This window comes from Eleutherodactylus coqui, chromosome 3, assembly GCF_035609145.1.
Source record: "Eleutherodactylus coqui strain aEleCoq1 chromosome 3, aEleCoq1.hap1, whole genome shotgun sequence".
Classification (NCBI taxonomy): domain Eukaryota; kingdom Metazoa; phylum Chordata; class Amphibia; order Anura; family Eleutherodactylidae; genus Eleutherodactylus; species Eleutherodactylus coqui.
In genome coordinates, this window is record NC_089839.1 from 303289628 (window position 1) to 303310182 (window position 20555).

General features: G+C 50.5%; 1 protein-coding gene across 2 annotated transcripts in view; it reads right to left on the bottom strand.

Moving 5' to 3' along the window:
* Positions 1-16304, bottom strand: part of USP33 (ubiquitin specific peptidase 33) — a 56465-nt gene extending 40161 nt beyond the window's left edge. Inside the window, exons 1-4 of one of the 2 annotated variants that reach the window (XM_066597813.1) lie at positions 16184-16304; positions 8051-8154; positions 3864-3917; positions 3727-3789 (exon numbers count right to left, since the gene is read on the bottom strand). In XM_066597813.1, the coding sequence (XP_066453910.1) occupies positions 3727-3789; positions 3864-3917; positions 8051-8131 (198 nt within the window). In that variant the 5' untranslated portion in view covers positions 8132-8154; positions 16184-16304. The remainder of the gene's footprint in view (positions 1-3726; positions 3790-3863; positions 3918-8050; positions 8155-16183) is intronic. The other variant, XM_066597812.1, reaches the window with a different exon arrangement.
* Between the last annotated feature and the right edge of the window lie 4251 nt (positions 16305-20555).

The window sequence follows — 20555 nt, forward strand, 5'->3', positions numbered from 1 at the left end:
GGACCTGTGCCAATCAGCCGATTACTGGGCTGGCCTTAGTATAAAAAGGTGTTGTCACATGAAGACGGACCATTTACTATGGGCTTTACCAGCTCCTGATTGACCTTGACATCGTGAGGTTTTTGGATAAAGAGATACAAGATTCTGGATTTCTGCAATATCCGCGGAGGAAACATCGCCGACTGTGAAAACCATCAACAAGGTGAACTGCAGCGCGAAGAGACAAACTGCGCACCGCGGGGAATTCGGATGCCGCTCGCTTCTCTGCTCATTACCTGCTGCTCCGAGGAGCTCAATCCCCAACAAAGTCGCCTTCTTTCATGGCACCTAAATCTAATATCAAGGTCTTGTGTACAGAAACTGAATGATATGCAGAAGGGCGATACTTGGGCAACAACAATAATGTGCGCCAAATTAAGAGGAAAATGCCAACCTGATTTAACCCCTTCCCACCCTATGATATACATGTATATCACAGGAAGGAAACAGAGCGAAATGCTATATGTAACAGGTAGAAGGCAAGGGCTCAGACGCTAAGCCTGCGCCACCCATAGCGGAAGCCGGCTTTAACTGAACGCCGAGTCCTCGCTGCAATAGTGTGGATCAAAATTAATCCCGATCCTCGCCATTAACCCATTACATGCCACGATGAAAGTTGATCATGGCACGTCAGGCCATAACAGAGGAAGGGAGCTCCTTCTGTGACATCATCGCCATCCATCATCCAACCGCCTAGGAATGGATGGCTTGCCAAGGCATCCAGATGGCTAACAGTGGAGTCCATGTCTGCCATGGCTTGTAATGGCATATATAAGAGGTAATACACTGCAGTTTATAAGTACCTAACTAAAAGACCATCGCCCTGAAGGTTCAAGTCCCCTACAGGGACATAGATAAAAAAATAAAACAGTCAAAAAATAAATAAAAAATTAAATTTTGCACACTTGTCTGGAAAATAAAAATCATAAAAACAAACACGTTTGGTATAGCTGAATCCATGAGAAGCCATACTGTAAAGTAAACATTTTTTTATCCCACACGGCAAATACTATTAAGAAAAAAAACCTTTGTTCATTTTGCTTTCCAAAAAATGAAATAAAGAGGATCAAAAAAGCAAGAAAAAAAAAAAAAAAAGCTGTATGTATCATAAAATGGTATCGATAAAACTACAGCTAGCCACACAAACCAACCCACATAAGGCTATAATAAGGCAAAAAAAAGTTATGGCATTGGAAGAGATGGAGATCCAAATTTAAAAAAATAATATATCATTGCTTCCTTAAAGGGGTTGTCTCGCGGCAGCAAGTGGGGTTATACACTTCTGTACGGCCATATTAATGCACTTTGTAATATACATCGTGCATTAAATATGAGCCATACAGAAGTTATTCACTTACCTGCTCCGTTGCTAGCGTCCTCGTCGCCATGGTTCCGTCTAATTTCGGGGTCTTCTTGCTTTTTTAGACGCGCTTGCGCAGATCCATCTTCTCCCTTCGGCTCCGCTCGGCAGCATCGGCGATTTGGCTCCGCCCCCTTGTACGCATCATCGCGTAGCTCCGCCCCATGATGTGTGCCGGTTCCAGCCTCCTGATTGGCTGGAATAGGCACGTGACGGGGGCGGAGCTACGCGATGATGCGTACAAGGGGGCGGAGCCAAATCGCCGATGCTGCCGAGCGGAGCCGAAGGGAGAAGATGGATCTGCGCAAGCGCGTCTAAAAAAGCAAGAAGACCCCGAAATTAGACGGAACCATGGCGACGAGGACGCTAGCAACGGAGCAGGTAAGTGAATAACTTCTGTATGGCTCATATTTAATGCACGATGTATATTACAAAGTGCATTAATATGGCCATACAGAAGTGCTTAACCCCACTTGCTTTCACGAGACAACCCCTTTAAGTACCATAAGAGGCTCCATCATTAAGAGATTAGTATAGTAAAGTCAGAAGTTTTGATCGGTGGGGATCTCGGGACATCCCACTGATCGCTAAAATGAATGGGCAGAAGCGCTCAGCTGAGTGTGTTGCCCATTCGGCTCTCACAGCAAGCAGATTGTCTATGGAGCCCATACAACGCTCCGAGCAGCGACAGAAGCGGTCAAATGGACGCGGCGCCCAGAAGAGCATTTCTGCCAGTCCATTTTAGCGATTAGTGCGGCTCTTGGCATCCAGGCCCCATTGACCAAGATTCTGACTTGTCACTGTGACATTTCAAAAGTTTTCAAAAACTTTAGTTACCCAATAAAGGGAGTTTCCCCATCGTGACCATTCATGGCGTATCACTAGGGTTTGATGGAAAAGTAGGAGTCTGTCCAAATGTCAGAAGCCTTTGGTTATGATAAGCCTTTCTCATGAGACAGATGATCGGCCCCAGTATAATCTGCGGGTGAACCATATGACTCTTGAGAAAAGCAGAGCGCTTCCGGCTGTAGTGCGACTCTTCGCATTCACTTACGCAGTTATGGCTTGTTCTGGGGATGGGGAAGAAAACCAATTCGGACACACCATAAACTGTCATTTTCGGACTATAAAAACACACCCGGGGTCAGACAACAGAAAATAGGATACAAATATTTCATACTAATTAAAACTTACTTAGTTGTCTATAGAAATGAAGGGTTTTGTTTCAAGTGGACTTGAATAGCCACAGCGGCCCCAATAATAATCGCGCCCCCTCTCAGTGGGGCTATAGTAATCGTGCCCCTCTTCAGTGGCCCCAGTAGTAATAGTGATCATAAGTGGTTCCAGCAGTAATAGTACCCAATGATAATAGTGGCCCCAGTAGTAATATTGACTCCAATCGTCCCAGTAGTAATAGTGGCCACTAGTGGTCCCAGTACTAAAAGTGGCCCCCAGTACCTCCCGTGGGGCAGCAACCCCACCAGGAAGTACTTTACCTTCCTCCGTAGCTCCGGTCCAGCAAAGGCACTGTAACAGATCATTATGGAAGCGGTCTGACACTGCTGGACCCTCCTGACATCAGAACAAAAGTTGCACAAACTTCTTAGCAAAATTTTTTCTTGCTAAAAGTATGTATTTGAGTTGAAATAATGCAGTAAACCTCATTCGGTAAATCTATGAACATCAGTGGGTTCGATTTCGGACACCCCTTGATCAACTGAACGAAGGGGCCACAGTGCTCTCTTCCTTTACAGTTTACCCAAACACAGCACGGTGCATTTGGTTGTGGCTGGACCATCTAGTACAGTGAATGGGACTGAGCCGCAGTACCAGGTACAACCACAACTACATGAACAGCGCTGTGGCAACACTGAACCTTCACTTAGCGGATTGTAGAGGTGCGAAGAGCTACACCCCCACAGATCAGATATTGAACTATCCTAAAGAGAAGTTATCAATATTACAGTCCTGAAAACTCGCTGAATTCCAATTTATCAGAAAGACAAACATGATTGAAATCCTAATCCAGAATGAACTGTCCAATAATTATCTGGGAAGACATCCAGTAGGTGGATGTACAGCATGTGCCCATGTGCTGGTGCCAATGTCTGCCTACACTACAGTTTGTACTCTGCCAATAGTCAGCTGTAGAGTGAATGCGGATCAAAAACAGCACGGCCAGCAGATCAGGATGCAAAAGTCATCAACGCCATTGCGCCAAATTTTTAATAATGATGCACTGCAAAATGAGTCTCAGGCCTTGAGCGCCGCCACGTAGCCAACACGTTCAGTGCAAACACGGATCACTCAGCTGCGGCGGGACTTACCTGAGAATGAGTAGTGCTATGGTCCACGTGCGACTCTCCGCAGCCAATGTAGGAACAGCCATTCTGTCCAGAAGAGAGCGAGAGTTACCAGGCTGCAGCCATGAAAGCGGACAGAACGGCAGAGGAATCCGTCTTACCTCTAAACAAGCCCAAAGGTTTGGTCCCTTGACTTTGCAGTCTTGGCAGCTGCCCTGCGCAGGAGAACAAGGGGACAGAGTTAGCGGAGGATATTCCTGAGACGTCACCATCACAGCTGGAAGGATCCGCTGCGCCCGGGGCACCCACATAACCCGCCTCTCCACCGGAGAACTGCAAAGTGGCACATCCTGCTGCTTCTAGTTAAGGCTGGAAATATTCAGATTAAACCCCGACGAGGGACTGAATGAGCAGAAACGAGGCAGGAAGCTGCTTACTCTGCTAGAAACTGGTAGATGTGCGTAAGCTGGGCGCTGCGGCAGATGCACCCGCTGTGTGCGCGGGGTGAAGACCCTCCATTCACCTCACTGAGCCAACTCAGAAATATAGTCCCAGGGAATATAGTGATGCCTCTGGGGCCACGGAGCCTCAAACCTCAGTGATACATTGGGTCTTAGGCCTCCTTCCCACGAACGGATTTACGCCGCGTAAATTCGCGGCAAAAATCCGCTGCGTTGCCCCCTGCTATTAGGTTCTATTGAACCTAATGTGATTGTTCTCAGCAAGAGAAACGACGTAATCTTGTAGATATGATACCTTTTAATGGCTAACAAAAATACATGATGTAATAATAGCGAGCTTTCGTACCAACGCAGGGTACTTCTTCCGGCTTAAATGGATTTAAGCCGGAAGAAGTACCCTGCGTTGGTACGAAAGCTCGCTATTATTACATCATGTATTTTTGTTAGCCATTAAAAGGTATCATATCTACAAGATTACGTCGTTTCTCTTGCTGAGAACAATCACATTTTGCTCTACTGGCTAACACGGTACCAGATCTTTGTTTTCATTGAACCTAATAGCACAATGCTCACGATGCGTAATTCCACCGCGGAATTACGCACCGCGATTTCTCCCGTCCTCACCCGCAGCATGCTCTATTTTCTGCGGGTGAGGACGGGCTGTACGCGCTGACGGCTTCCATTGCAGTCAATGGAAGCCGTCCGTTCACGCTATCTCCCGCTGTAACCAGCGGGAGATAGCGTGAAAAAACGCTTTCCCGCTCACCGCCGCGCGTCATATGACGCTATATGACGCGGCCGGCCGCGTCACGTGACACGGCCGGCCGCGCACGTGACACGGCCGGCCGCGCACGTGACACGGCCGGTGACGCGGCGGCGGTGGGCGGGGAAGCATTTTCACGCTATCTCCCGCAGGTAAGTATAGGGGCTCTGGGGGGCGCCGTGACGGGCTTCACTGCGTAATATTACGCGGCGGAGCCCGTCACGCTCGTGGGAAGGAGGCCTTACTCTTGCTATGTAACTTATACAAATTGCTACAGTGTTTCTTTAGGCCTCCCTCAAACAGACGTTTCTGTACAGTGTTTAGCACTGCGCTAAATGCTGTACAAGGCTCCCATTCATTGCCATGGGGCCGCTCACACTCAGCGCAATGGGGCCGCTCACACAAGCGTCACAAGGCAACATCTTCACCAGCGAAGCATGTTCTGTCTTTGGCCGTTTTCAGCCATGCATCGCCCATTGAAATGAATGGGCAGCGGTCTCAGCACTGCTGAAAACGCGGCACAACTTGATGCCGCGTTTTGGGCAGAATTAACCGCACACCGATTTTGAGGGAACAGGATGGGTGGGAGGGGTTTGACCTATAAGCCCAACCCGAAAATCAGCCCTGTTCACAGTAGATGTGGGGGGAGGGGAGCAATCCTCACCTATCAGGTGCCGTCAGGGTCCCTCCCGCTGGTCTCTAGCGCTGCTCCAGGCTTCCCGTGCACTGACAGATCATCTATTGCTGGTAGCAAGGTTTGAGAACCCCGCCTCCAGCAAGAGATTGCTGTGATTGGTTCTTGGCGCTGACTCGATGCACCAATCACAGCTCACTGTGTAAAACACAGCAAATACAGATGCACGTTTAAAAGAAAAAAAAAGCGTATGCACTAAAAACAGACATATAGGCGCGGTGGAAACTTATGATTTTCATGTGCCCTGAGAGTACGTTCACACGTGGCGGAATTGGTGCAGATTCACAGGGATATTAAAGAAATGAGTTAAACGAGAAATTCTACACATTCCAAAATAAATTCTTTTAAATGTTTCTCCAAATGAAACCTAACCGTCTCCATGGCCACAAGGTGCGGTCCGCTCAAGTACATCAGATGAGGGCCAGCGGGATTCAGACTGCCATACAATATTAACATTGTATAAGGGCTTTTACCCACTAGCGTTTTTTTGGGTTTTCTTAACGCGTCGCACAAAAATCACGACAGCACAAACAAGCGATTTTTGTGCGATGTGATTTTAACATTAGAAAGTCCCACTGAAAAAAACGCAGCGTTAAGAAAAAAAAACGCTAGTGGGTAAAAGCCCTAAGGCCTCATGTCCACGGGGAAAATCGGGCCCGCTACGGATTCTACATGTAGAATCTGCAGCGGGTCCCTCCTGCCCCGCGGACATGAGCGCTAAAAATAAGAATAAATAAGACTTTACCTATCCGTAGCGGGCGGCGAAGCTCTGCTCTTCCTCACGGCCGGATCTTCTTTTTCAGCCGGCGGATGAATTCCACACGTCGGCGGCACGTCGCCGGCACGTCGTCGACGTGCCGCGCGCATGCGCCAGGCACATCCGCCGAGCCGAAGCAAGGGAGATGCGGCCGTGAGGAAGAGAAGAGCTTCTCGGTCCTCTGCGGGTGAGTAAATTCTTTAAATTCCTATTTTAGGTCTCCCGCAGATCCGGACGGCTTCCATAGGCTTCAATAGAAGCCCGCGGGAGCCGTCCCCGCGGGAGACCCGCACGAAAATGGAGCATGGTCCAGATTTTTTCATGCTCCTTTTTTTAAATCCCTTTTATTGACGATCCGCGGGTATTTATCTACCCGCGGGTGGTCAATGCATCCCTATGGGGTGCGGATCCGCGCGCGGGAGATCCGCTGCGGATTTTAAATCTCATTTTGCCCGTGGACATGAGCCCTTAGTCCTGCTTGGTGTTTTTACTGATATGTAGGCGGAGAACGTTCATCACAGCAGCTTCCTCTTTCCTTGGATTACTTTGCACATGAACGGCCGCTGCAGACCGGGCGGTGGAGCTGCATACAAGGGAAAGTCTTGCTGTCTCTTAAGCTGAATGCCGTGGGGAGCAACACTTCTTTCACTGTATGAGTGTTGGCATAGTAGCCAGTGCCCACATAGTAATAACAGAACCATCCATGGCCTGAGCCACAGCCCTGATAGTAGTTGGCACCTAATCCAGTGCCCACATAACAGAACCATCCATGGCCTGAGCCACAGCCCTGATAGTAGTTGGCACCTAATCCAGTGCCCACATAGTAATAACAGAACCATACATGGCCTGAGCCACAGCCCTGATAGTAGTTGGCACCTAATCCAGTGCCCACATAGTAATAACAGAACCATCCATGGCCTGAGCCACAGCCCTGATAGTAGTTGGCACCTAATTCAGTGTCCACATAGCAGCAAGAGAACTATTACCCACTTTGCAGTCCGTATCAGTGCCATAATAATAGTTGGCACCCAACACAGTGTCCACTGTGGCCTTGGGTGGCACAGTGTGTTAGGGCAGTAGAAAGGTTGCAGTTTCAATCCCCGCCTGGTTCAGGTAGCCGGATCAAGGTTGACTCAGCCTTCCATCCTTCTGGTATAAGGAGTACCCAGCTTGGTGGGGTGTAAAAAAGACTGCAGAAGGCAATGGCAAAGTACCCCGCAAAAACAGTCTGCCAAGAAAACGTCATGACTCGGTTCTTGCACCAGGGGACTGGACCACTACCATGTCAGCAATAGTAGCCAGTACGCTATCCACTACTGACATAGAAGCCCCACCCAGGAATATGAGAACTATCTATTGCCCACTTAGCAGCCCAGGCCACTACCCTAATAATAGTTGGCAGCGCCCTTTCTGCCAAGCAGAGCCAGTCAGTAATTGCCTCTTTGCCCGTTCTGCCAGGGTATGTTCACACGCAGCAGAAAATTCCACGCCAAATTCCACCGCATCTCCGCAAAAGAACCCGGGTCACAATCGGCACCTTCAGCGAGAGCAGAGCGGCTGGTCAGGTGAAGCTACTTCTGCACCCCTTGAGCAGCGGTGCTGGGCTCACTAGAGGCGGCCGGGTGGAAGGCAGCGCTGTGCAGATGAACGGACATCGGCGGCCGGGTACTCACGTGAGATTTCTGAATGAGCTCGTCTTTGGTCACCTCACCCACAGACTCTAGATGGGGGCAGTCACATGCCAAGGAGGACATCTTAAAGTCCACGGCCTCTTGTTCTGCAAAAGAGAAGAAATTGTATATTGGATAATGCAAGAAACTACAGCGGGCCGTAAAGGCGAGGATTCCCCCCGGATCACACGGCCCCAGGAATAAGACCGATCCCATGGAAAACCATTCCAATCACAGCCAGAGCCAGTCTAGCAGATCTCTGCCCCGTCCCCCGGGGGCCCAATAGGGTTCCTGAAGAGGTTTCCAATTGTCTGATATATCAGTGTTCTATTAGTTGGTATGTCTGCTTCTTAAAGGGGACGTGGAAAAGTGAGCAATGCCTTAGGTGGAATGGCCCCTTTAATATTTAAAGGGGTTCTCCAGGACTTTAAGATAGTTAACAATAGTTGATCAGCCGGGTTCAGCCGCTCAGGACCCCCGGACCCACTGTCAGAGTGGACAGCGCTGCCCACATTACCGTGACCCAGTTTGGTAGTGCAGGCGCAGCTCACATTGAATTCAACGACAGCTGCGCCTGCAGTACCAGACGGGGTCGCTGCAATACGGATGGCTCCATCGGCTTCCAGCGCTGTCCTCACTGACAGCAGACCTCCGACGACCTACTACCGATGACCTATCCTCAGGACAACCCTGTTAGAGACAAACCTGAGAAGAGTCTTTGCCCCTAAAATCACCATTAGATAAGTCCTTGGGTTGGGATACAGCCAGTAAGAGCTTTCTCAAGTCACCTGAATGCCAAATCTGCCTTGATGTGAGGGTCCGACCGCTGCGACCCCAGCAATGCCAAGATCTGTGCACCCTGAACGTCCCATGTGAATGAAGCAGTGGAGCACACGTGTGACCAGCACTCCATTCACTTCTATGGGACGGAGGTGGATCAAGGCGCATATGTGAATGGCTCGTTGGTCAGGCGTGCGCTCCACCGCGCCAATCATTGTCCAGGTCTCAGCACTGCTGGGGGTTCCAGCAGTCGGACCCCCAGCAATCATACACTTATCCCCGTCCTGTAGACAGTGGTCTCAGCAGCTCTCCTGATAGGGCGGTATTTAGTAAGCCCTCGCGAACGCCATAAAATCTTTTCGGAAGCGTATTTTCTAAGAGGTCCTCATGATGTGACCCTCTGTTACTCCTCCTGAAAACATGTGAATAAACCGACAACTGGGTGTTACCATTTCTACTGAGGGTGGTCCTCCTACACCTACATTGTCAGCACTGATTGGACAATATTTGGAAGTGGGCCTCGCCTGACCTGCGGCGCTGCGCTCACTAGAGACCGCCGGGTACCAGATGAAAGGCTGCGCTGATCGGGAGGCGAGGGGAGCGCTGCATCTTCCGAAATCAGCTCTGGATATGCAGCGGATTGTAACATAGATGGAAGGCCGAAAGAAGACGGTTCAGCCTGTTACCCCCAATGTGGATCCAGAGGAAGGCAAAAGACCCCAATGAGGCCATCGGAATAATCCCCGGATCACCGACCCTTTAACCCTTTAACTCCATTTGGATGCGGAAAGGCTGCAGAGTTTGTCAGGTAGATTGGGCAGCATTTGCGCCCCACGTGAGACCCTCCTACTGTATCCCGAACACCGCTAGCGTGGTAACGGCGAATCCCTCTGCAGACGCTTCAGCGGATCAGCACATAATACACAGTGAATAAATAATCCCCCGGCTGCGGTGCGGAGACGCATCACCGAGGGGCATCACCGCCATACTTAACCCTATAACGCCCCACAGGCCGTACGGATCAATATATGTACAAAGGTAAGTGGCCATCTGGTTCTTCACTCCATACTCGCCCCGCCCGTACATCACTTACTGATATACCGCAATTAGGTGCTCAGACGTTTCTACACTCAGCTGATTTGGCGGTAATCCATAAATGTAAGATGGCTAATGAACATGGGCCAGGATAAAGGGATGGACTGTGGATACTGCGATCCTTAAAGGGGCGGACTGTGCATACTGCGATCCTTAAAGGGATGGACTGTGCATACTGCGATCCTTAAAGGGGCGGACTGTGCATACTGCGATCCTTAAAGGGATGGACTGTGCATACTGCGATCCTTAAAGGGATGGACTGTGCATACTGCGATCCTTAAAGGGATGGACTGTGCATACTGCGATCCTTAAAGGGATGGACTGTGCATACTGCGATCCTTAAAGGGATGGACTGTGCATACTGCGATCCTTAAAGGGATGGACTGTGCATACTGCGATCCTTAAAGGGATGGACTGTGCATACTGCGATCCTTAAAGGGGCGGTACAGGATGAGAAAAACATGACTGCTTTCTTCTTGTAAGAGCTCCACATCTACCCATTGGTTGCGACTGGTATTGCAGCTCCACCCCCTTGACACAGGCCAGTCAGGGACCACTCCCCTATTTAAGGGATTTTCTCTGAATCACAAGTAATCCTTCTAAAGCGACCCTTTGGGTTCAAGGCAGAGTTCTTTCCAGAAGCGGGGGGTATATTACCCGCCGCTGTTCTCCATCACTCCTCCGACCTGCCAGTTCCAACTCTGTTTCTGGCTCTCCAAGATGGCGCCAGCGATTTTCTGACTACCTGAAGCCCGCTATGCACTGCCCTCTGATTGGCCATTGCCGATTACATGAGCTGCTCTGACCAATCAGAGAGCAGGTATAGTGCACTGGTAGTCTGCCCATTACCCGCATTGCATTGGAAGTGTTCGTCCTCAGCTAGCATCGGCCATTTTGGAAGGCGCAAAAATGGAACCAAGAACCAGGGAATCGGAGGAAGATAGAGAAAACAGCAGGTGATACAGTGATAGCAGGTAGCAGCGTCGCTGGCAGGGGTCACAGACTCCGATTCGCTCATGTGAGCCCGGCCTCAGGCTGTATCACACGAACATACACGTAAAACGCTTTACCGCCATGCGTAATTACTCTTAATGGTGTTGCATATAAACGCTGCACATATGCAATGTAATTGCGCACGTATGGCGTTTATTACACGCCCATAGATGATAACAGGGCTCTATCGCGCGTAATATATGGTAAAATAGTGTGACTGAGTCAATGAAAATCAACGCCCTTCCACTGACTCCATTCATCGCGTGCGTAATACATGGTGTAATTACGCTCGTTTGAGCCTGCCCTCATATTACAACGCCGATATTAGGTATCAGCGCTGTCTAACATATAGAATGGCTTATAACGCATGAAATATAACATAACTTCACTGAGGACTGAATTACATTCGCTGCTTGGAAGCTGTGGCCGCGGGACGGGCGATATACTCCGTCAGCACCGAGCTGGCAGCTGGCCAAGGCGCAATAAATAATGTATCGGGCAAAGAGGAGATAATGTATCGACCTCCATACTGTGTGACATATGTAGTGGAAGCGCCGACCGCACACTAGAGGAAACAGATCGGTACCAGCGGCGGACAACACGCGCCAATTTGTGTAATATCACGTATCGCTCAGTATACGAACGTGCGTTGTGCGTGGACGGGCAAATCAGTGCGGGATTCAGGTGCCAGCAACTAGGACATCAGAAAAGTACCCGAGGCTACCTGTACACGGCGGGCGCGATGGCAGAGAGATATCGCGCTCAGGAACGTGCGACTAACCTGCGGATGTAAGGTGTTTCTCACGCAAAAACGTATCGCATCTGTGAAATTCCGATTCTCCAATGCGCGATAGAGGATGGGAAACCGCAAATCGCACCTGCATGCAGGAGCCACAAGAGGCACCAAAGATCCCACCGAAATCAACTGGCGATGGGTTTTGCGCACGCGGCGGCTGTTCATATGCTCGCACAACACCACTACTCCCACCCACCCTTGATGTAAAAAGATATTTAGCCTAATGAGGTCCAGATGTGTCCCACCCTACCCCCCACACACCCCCGCAGTTTTTAATGCATCCCCCCCCCTTGCCTTTTGCGTGAGCCGTTGCGCACCCCTCCACCCCGTAGACTCCTATGGGGCCTCTTTTGGTGCACAGAATAGAGCACGGTCTATATTTTTGCGCGAGAAGGTCATGCGCAAAGAAAAGGAAGTATGAACGAACCCATTGAAAACCGATGGCTTCTATTCTCTGCGTATTGCGCAAATATGCACAATCTGGCCGAATGTATGGCGGACGAGCGATCGCACACGAGGTTCCAGGGCCGCGTACCGCTTCATCCTAGTCGGGAGCACATTCCCTCGTTCACACAGAGATCTGCCGCCAACCACAATGATTTCTTTCGACTGCGTAAAAGATGCTATCCGCTGAAAAACAAGCGTTTGTTCGGACATCAGTCACAGCGGCGTCACACGGCTTGATGATCGCGCAATTCAGCATTCCAGATGAATAATCAGACCGTGTAGACGACCCCATAAGCCCCAGATGCAAATTTCTAAGCACATTCGCCACCACAGCGAGCGGGATTTTTCACTAAAAAAAAAAATCAAGGGGGAGGAACTTAAAATGTCCCATAGGGCTGGTAAGAGACGACCGTACTGCAGTCGCGTTTACGCATCCGTAACGTGGAAAGGTGTTCTGGCGTGTCCGCACGTCATCTGAACAGAACGGAGCATCATAGGAGGTCGGGCCAAGACGCAATATGGGCGCAAAAACCCACCTGGAGCTCGACCGTCACCGGCCTACTCTGCGGTCCAAAATGAAGACCCCCGCAGGAATCCCGGATTACTTACCCTCTGCGTTCACACATTTGGTGAAGTTCTGCAGCAGATCTCACCCCTTCAATGTAAATAAAGGTGAAATCTGCTGCAGACCCCCTACGTGTGAATACGGCTTAAAGGGGTACAAGCCATCTCCTATTCACAGGGTAGGGGACGACTCGCTGATCAGGGGGTCTCAAGAATGGGGGTCCCCCTTGCAGTGAGAGGACTGGATGGGGGCCGGTCGCACATGCCCGCCATTCGTTTTCAACGGTAACCAAGCGGGTGCATTCAGGTATTTCCGCAATCCCACTGAACGTGAATGGAGCATTAACCAGCGACGGTACTGCGGGGGGAGAAGAAACCCCTATAGTGACAGGCAGAGGGATACGGGAGTCCCATTCTCACAATCGGCATGGGACCCCACCAATCAGCAAGGTATCGCCTATACCGTGGATATCCTGTGGATGAGGGATAACCTGCCACTGCACTACAACCCTTTAAGGGGGTCCAGTCATGTCCGAGCCCCATAAAGTAGGGAACGGCGAACTGTCTGATACTCACTGGTTCCTTCATTCCAGCAACATGTCTCGGCGAAGGTGCTGCACGCACGCGGCGCTAATCTTCAGCCTAGCGATAAATGGGGGGTCCGCGCAGTCACGCCGTGGGGGAACCCAGTGGTGGACCGGGGGGCCGGAGACGCAGACAGAGCTCCCTCGGTTCCCTTATGTTTGGGCCCCGTAACGTCGTTTATGGGGCCCAACTGTGACGACAGAATCCCTTTAAGGTCACGGCGGCCTCATGGGGAGGGTCGCCATTCAGGACCCCATTACTACCCCCAACAAAGACCCCATGGAGGGAGCGGTGGACTCCGCCATGTCATGCGCTACACGGTCGGCCGTCTGTCTCTGCTGGGGAGATATTTCCCAGGACATCAAATACTTGTTGTTTCCGTCATCTTTTAGGGCCTCCTGCATCCAAACCCCCAAAGCAGAAGCGACCCCGTCCCCCGCGGCGGCCGCTGCGCCACTCTCACTTCTGCTGAGGGGAACTGAAAGCTGCGCTGTGATTGGTTGCTATGGGCAACAAGGCCGGCTTCAGCGGGAGGCAGTGCTGAGGAGCGTGGCCCATGGGCCGCCTTCACGTTGCCGCTGGTCGCGCTGAGCGCAAAGCCGACGGACCTCTTTATAGTCAATGGGGTCCGTTCAGCGCTGTTTGGTTCTGTCATAACCGAACCAGTTCGGCCGGGGGATTCCCCTAAACATTCCCCTCATGAAAGCAGCTGAGGCTACCGACACGCGGCCGAGCACGATATCAGGCTGTGAACGTACGACGTCCCCGCGGATGTGAGGCGCTCCACTGTCAAAACCGCCTCCCATCACTTCTGTCCGGCCGCGATCCCCGCAATGTGTTTTCCTTTCACGTTGAAAATAATGGGCGAAGCGTCACGAAAGAACGCGAAAACAGAGGATACGCAATTGTGTCACAGCTGTTTGACAAATATCGCCATTTTGGAGGGTTCTGAGATATAAAAGTTACCTGGATATTTGGGTGTTTTTGTTCTTCTTCTAGAGATGAGAAATATGAGGCAGCGTGTAGAGAAGGTCTTCAGACACCGAGGGGGGTTACCGGTCAGACGGGCGCCGCAGACTGAACGACAGCCAACGCCACGGCGGACACGTTGTATATGTCACCCCCATGGAGTAACAGGCGGGCCTTTATTACACGTACCGCCATATGCTGCAGGCATTAATAACAGATATATGACCCCCGTATCACATCCTGTATCCAAGCTAGAGGGGGTACAACAGGAACTAAAGCCTTCATGCCCACCTGTATCACATCTTGTATCCAAGCTAGTGGCGATACAACAGGGTACTAGAGCCTCCATGCCCACCCGTATCACAGCCTGTATCCAAGCTAGAGGCGGTACAACAGGGTACTAGAGCCTCCATGCCTGCCTGTATCCAAGCTAGAGGCGGTACAACAGGGTACTAGAGCCTCCATGCCCACCCGTATCACATCTTGTATCCAAGCTAGAGGCGGTACAACAGGGTACTAGAGCCTCCATGCCTGCCTGTATCCAAGCTAGAGGCGGCACAACAGGGTACTAGAGCCTCCATGCCCCCCATATCACATCTTGTATCCAAACTAGAGGCGGTACAACAGGAACTAGAGCCTCCATGCCCCCCATATCACATCTCCATGCCCCCCACCTCCTGTATAACATCTTGTATCTAAGCTAGAGGCGGTACAACAGGGTACTAGAGCCTCCCTATAAAGGGTCGGTTCTCCACTATAACTGCCCCTGTTGCTCTGATGATATAATTTCTTGTATCCGCCTTATAATCACACAGCGTTATATGCGGCGCTGACTGCTCTTCCGGCTCACATCAGCGTATCTTGCAGCCTGCGGGCTGTGAGATATACGAACGCGGATCGCAGCCCGTCCGCACTGACATAGTGACCCGCCATGTGCTATCTTGGCGTGTATGCTGCCATTTTTCGTGCGCGAATAGTTGACACAATTCGTGTGAGCGTCACTATGGCCGCCTATAGGATATCGGTGCGGGGTATTACCCACATATGTAATACAGTCACCATACAGGAGTGTCAGACGGCCCTAGAGAGCGATCTATAATACATTATAGCCGACTCTGCAAATACTGGATATGTGTATGCGGATGCCAACTGTAATATATATATACACACACACACTGTAATATATATATATACACACACACACACACACAGTAATATATATACTGTAACTGTATATAAGCGGTATATTACACCCTACCTGCACTGACTGTAATATATATATACACTCACTGTATATAAGCGGTATATCACACCCTACCTGCACTGACTCTAATATATATATACACACTCACTGTATATAAGCGGTATATCACACCCTACCTGCACTGCCTGTAATATATATATACACACTCACTGTATATAAGCGGTATATCACACCCTACCTGCACTGACTGTAATATATATATATATACACACTCACTGTATATAAGCGGTATATCACACCCTACCTGCACTGACTGTAATATATATATATACACACACTCACTGTATATAAGCGGTATATTACACCCTACCTGCACTGACTGTAATATATATATACACTCACTGTATATAAGCGGTATATCACACCCTACCTGCACTGACTGCAGCCCATACACTATATAGTGGGTCACATATGCTGCCGGCTGCACAGCTGGACTGTAGTGTATGCCGGGGCTTATATAACATCCCCGTATGTACAGTATATACTCCCCCTACATATGCTGCCGTCCATAGGGTCTCTCCCGTGTCGGCGGCGCCCTCTAGTCCGGCACACATGACACCCCCCGCGCTACATATGCTGCCGGTTATCACCTAGATTCACACACAGTCTGTACGCGCTCCAGCCGCCCCCGCAGCGCCCTCACCTGCCCCGGGCCTGTCTCCGCTGTGTGTGGCCCCCGGGCCCGAGTCTTAGGTCCTGCCGGGGTCTCTGCCGTTTCTCTGTCTTTGCGGCGGCTTCCGGGGCTGGGCCGTGTCACAGCGCCACCTGGTGGCCGGCTGCAGTACTGCAGGGGGCAGGACAAGAGTCATCATCATCAGCGTCAAGACCGATGACTATAGGTGTGATCTCCAGCTGCTGCAGAACTACAACCCCCAGCATGGGCAGGATGGGAGTTACATGTCTGCAGCAGCTGGGGAGACAGAGGTTGGAGATATCAGATGTAAACGGTTTCTTCACACGGGCGCAATTGCTGGCAACTTATATTTGTGCTGCGAAAGCGCCTTTCTTGTGCGCATATCGGCGTACTTTATTTTCGTGTCCGCAGGGGGCGGTATTTTGCGCTTGGAACACAACCGCACCTCTACTTAAATTCGTCTAATAAGTCCCAGATGTGTTCTTTTTCCAGTGGAATTGCGCAGTATTTCGCACATATCCCTGCGTATTTCACGCACATCTGCGCACCCCCATTGACTTCTATGTGGACCTTCGGTGCACAATTACATAGAGAGGTAGAACGTGTTCTATCTTTTTTTGGGTAACTGAATTTCATGCGCCAAAGTACAGAACTGTGAAAGATTTTATTGACATCAAGGGGTTCTATTTCCGAGCGCACAAATAATTCCGTGTGAAGCCGACCTTAATACAAGTCAGAGGCCTCGGAGGAACCCTCTGGGAGTAAATAGGAAAAATGGGCATAGCGAAGTTTAGCAACACAATCGTAACACAGCATTGGATTTGGGACGAGGCGCGTTATCTTGTTTGAAGTATGGCCGACCATTCCCAGAGTATTGCCACATTGTCAGCAGTACATTAATGTCTAGAATGTCAGGGTCACCACAACCAACGGACAGAGACCGTGCCACGTAAAACATCCTAGACCATAAGGCCACGGAAATCTCGCGGAATGACCGCACTGAAATACCACGAGATTTCCGTGGGAGAAATGCAGCTTCAAAACCTGCGGCCTTTCACCGCCTGTATTCCGCTGTGGTCATCTCTCCCCATAGACAGGAGGGAGGCCGCCGCGGAAACGGGGAAAGAATTGACATACCACGTCTTTAAATTCCGAGCGGCACGTCAATTTCAGCACGACTTGGCTGCAGCGTGTGGATGGGGTTTTTGCAAATCTCATCCACTTTTGCTGGCTAATCCCAATTCCGCTGGCGGAATTTCTGTGCAGAAAGTCTGCACGGAAATTCTGCGCCAATTACGCCCCATGTGAACCCAGCCTAACGGAACCTTCACTGTACTTACCTGTGTGCACAACACACTCAGGCGGGCGACGTTGCCCAGGATCCCCCACACCCAAATCCATCCATCTGATGTTATTTATCGCGTTCTTCCACTGCTCAGCTGACGACGCTCCTTGCACCATTGCAGACCGGCCGACACATTTTCAGTGAGAGAATTCGCAGTCTACCATGCTTTTCTTTTTGGCACAGAATAGCGCAAATGAGCGGAAACCTGCTGCAGCGGAGATCTTTTGGTCTGTATTTCAGCAGTTTCCGGTAATGCTGGAGATTGGGTCCGTCCAGGGGTTCCGGTTTCGGGATTTTAAACCTACACCGTGACTGGAAGCCTGGATGGGGACAAAACTGTGAAGTAATCTAAACGTAAGGTCCCTTGTCCACGGGCGCGATTCCGCCGGTGGTAAATCGCTGGCGAATCACCCTCTCTGAAGCTTTCCATAGCATTGCTATGTAAAGCGCCGGCCCCCTGTCCACGAGCGGAGAACCATTGCGATTCTCCGCTCACGGACGGCAATTTGCAGCACGCTGTGAATTGCCGCAATCCTCGGCAGTCAACCTGTTAGATAGGCTGGCAGCGGAGATCCGTCTGTCGGCTCCTGCTTCCGGGCGGCGGCGGATACCCTATGCCCGTGGACAGGCAGCCTAAGACGCTGCACAAGAGCTGAAGACACGGAGGGCATATTCTTGATGACTTGTTGACCAATCCATAGGATATCCACTGGGGATAACTCACTGATTGATGAGGGTCTCACTGCTGAGACCCTCCCCGCCAGTCTTAAGAACGGGACCCCCGTAACCCCCTCTGCTTGTCACTGCGAGGGTCACTTTTTCCACCGCAATGATGGCACTGTGAATGGAGACCTGGCCAAGCATGTGTGGTTGGCGCTCTATTCATCTCTATGGGGTGACGAAAACAGCTGAGCGGGGCCGCCTTGGGATTTGCGGAATCCCATTGAAAGTGAATGGATGGCTAGTGAGCTTTTGGGACCCCCGCACTCCATGCAGCCTCCTCATCACTGCGGGGGCTGCAGTAATCCGACAGCGAGGAGGAAGGGGGACACAGGACGCCTGTTTTCCGGATCTGTAAGACCCCCACTGATCAGCAAGTTCTCCCCTGTCCAGTGGATGGGGGGCAACTTGTAATGGAGGTACAACCCTCTAAAGATGCCAGGAACGCATCAGCATGCTGCCACATTGCATACATTTGTCTTCTCTTTAAACTGGAGAAGGGAAGAAAAGTGACCAAAAAAGTGGCAGCATGAATTCCCCTCATGATAGATTTCCCTCGGGTCCAGCAACAAATCTGTGGAAAAAGCCAGGGGATTTTTTTAACAGAAACATGTTTTTTAAGAGTTTTTTTTTTAAACACACATTTGTTTTATTCTGGTTTTTTTTTTCGGAAGTCCATAGGACGCCAGAACATAAAGCATGCTGGGATGCAGTAAAGAACGTCACCGACCCAAAAATCACACCAAAAGCTTGAAAAATAGAGGTTTTATCCAGCAGCACAATAATTGACATAATCCAGGAAGCGGATGGGGTGATCAGCTGCGAAGCCGCACGCAGGAACCACGAAGCTTCACTTCCACAAGGAAGCCCCTATAAAGTGAAGAAGGGGCCGCAGCAGCGGTGAAATCAAAGGTTCACTCCTCTGCGTATTGCTGGCATCACACGGGCGTATTCGCAGGCAATATGCAGAGAGCACAACCCATTGATCTCAGGCTGTTCGCTCACAAGTACAGATTTTTTCTGTGCATCTTGATTGTGCAAAAAAACGCAGCCTGCTAAGAAAACAAATTGTTCATTTTGCAAAAACCGTGCGACTCCCCTTATAAGGAGTGATCTGTCGTTAGCATGAATTCGCTCGTTCAGCCAGGCAGATAAATCATCCGCTCGGTAACTCGCTAATTGTTCAGTCATTCGCATGCACTGCACGACTGAGGCCGCAGAAATTGCGTAAGATTTCTGCGTTGTGAGATGCACACCTCTCACATGAATATGAGCCCCATTCTTTTGAATGCAGTCATACACACGAGCGATGTCCGAATTTTTCACGCTCCTCGGAACGCATCACCAATAATCGTCAATGGGACAGAAAAACACGTGTCACAGCGTACAAAAACAAAGGGAAACATTTGCCGATCCTCCGATGATGCTGAAAACTGGAGAACCACAGAAGTGTTTTTTACAGAAAAAGGCCTTGCATCCGCCAGTACATCGCAGGTGTAACCGCGCAATATGGCACTCAGCCGCGCGTTGGAAGCCTAATGATCGCTGTTTACAAGAAGCGATGTGTAAAAGAGCGATCATTGTTCCATCTGCATAAAACAAACGACGAACGAGAAGCGAACAAATTCTCATTCCTCGCTGGCCGCGTTTACGCAGAACGGTGATCGCACGATCCAGCGATTCTTGGCAGGATAATGGCTCTCTGTAGAAGCTGCTGACGTCCGGCTGTGAAGGGGTTAATGTCAAAAATACAGGAAAATGCAACAAAAACCTTCGGCTTCTGCAGAGCAGCGCGTGACCCCGCGCCACATAATAACCTGCAGATTCCAATCCCGCGTGTCACATTGATACATTGTAGCAGCCCGCCCCTCCCCCGGAAGTACTCCCGGCTCCTCCCCGCCGACAGCAGCAGCCGCTGTGTGACAGGTAGGTCCATGCTGGAGCCGCAGCTCCTCCCTGCACGGCGCTGTACAGCCGCCGGTGACCCCGCAGTGTCAGTGGATACTGCAGAGGTGGTGTTACATTCCCCCCCTTCAGCCTCCATGATGTTTCAGGTGTTTTCTGTGAATTCTGAAATGTGAAACAAACTCTGTGTCTTTTTCACTTGCGGTGTGTTTTTCGGTCAGTGGTGTTTTGGGGGTTTCACGCTGGTGTTGGGGTCCACTCTGCAGCACTGCCGAACGGCGTCCTCTCAGGACAGAACTGAACGGCGCCGGCCGGACCCTGCGGACTATAATGGGGGCCATTCGGTTTCCGCTCAGCGCTCTGCCATTTGGATGGAAGGCGTTCTGCAAGCAGCGCTATTTCTTCCGGTAT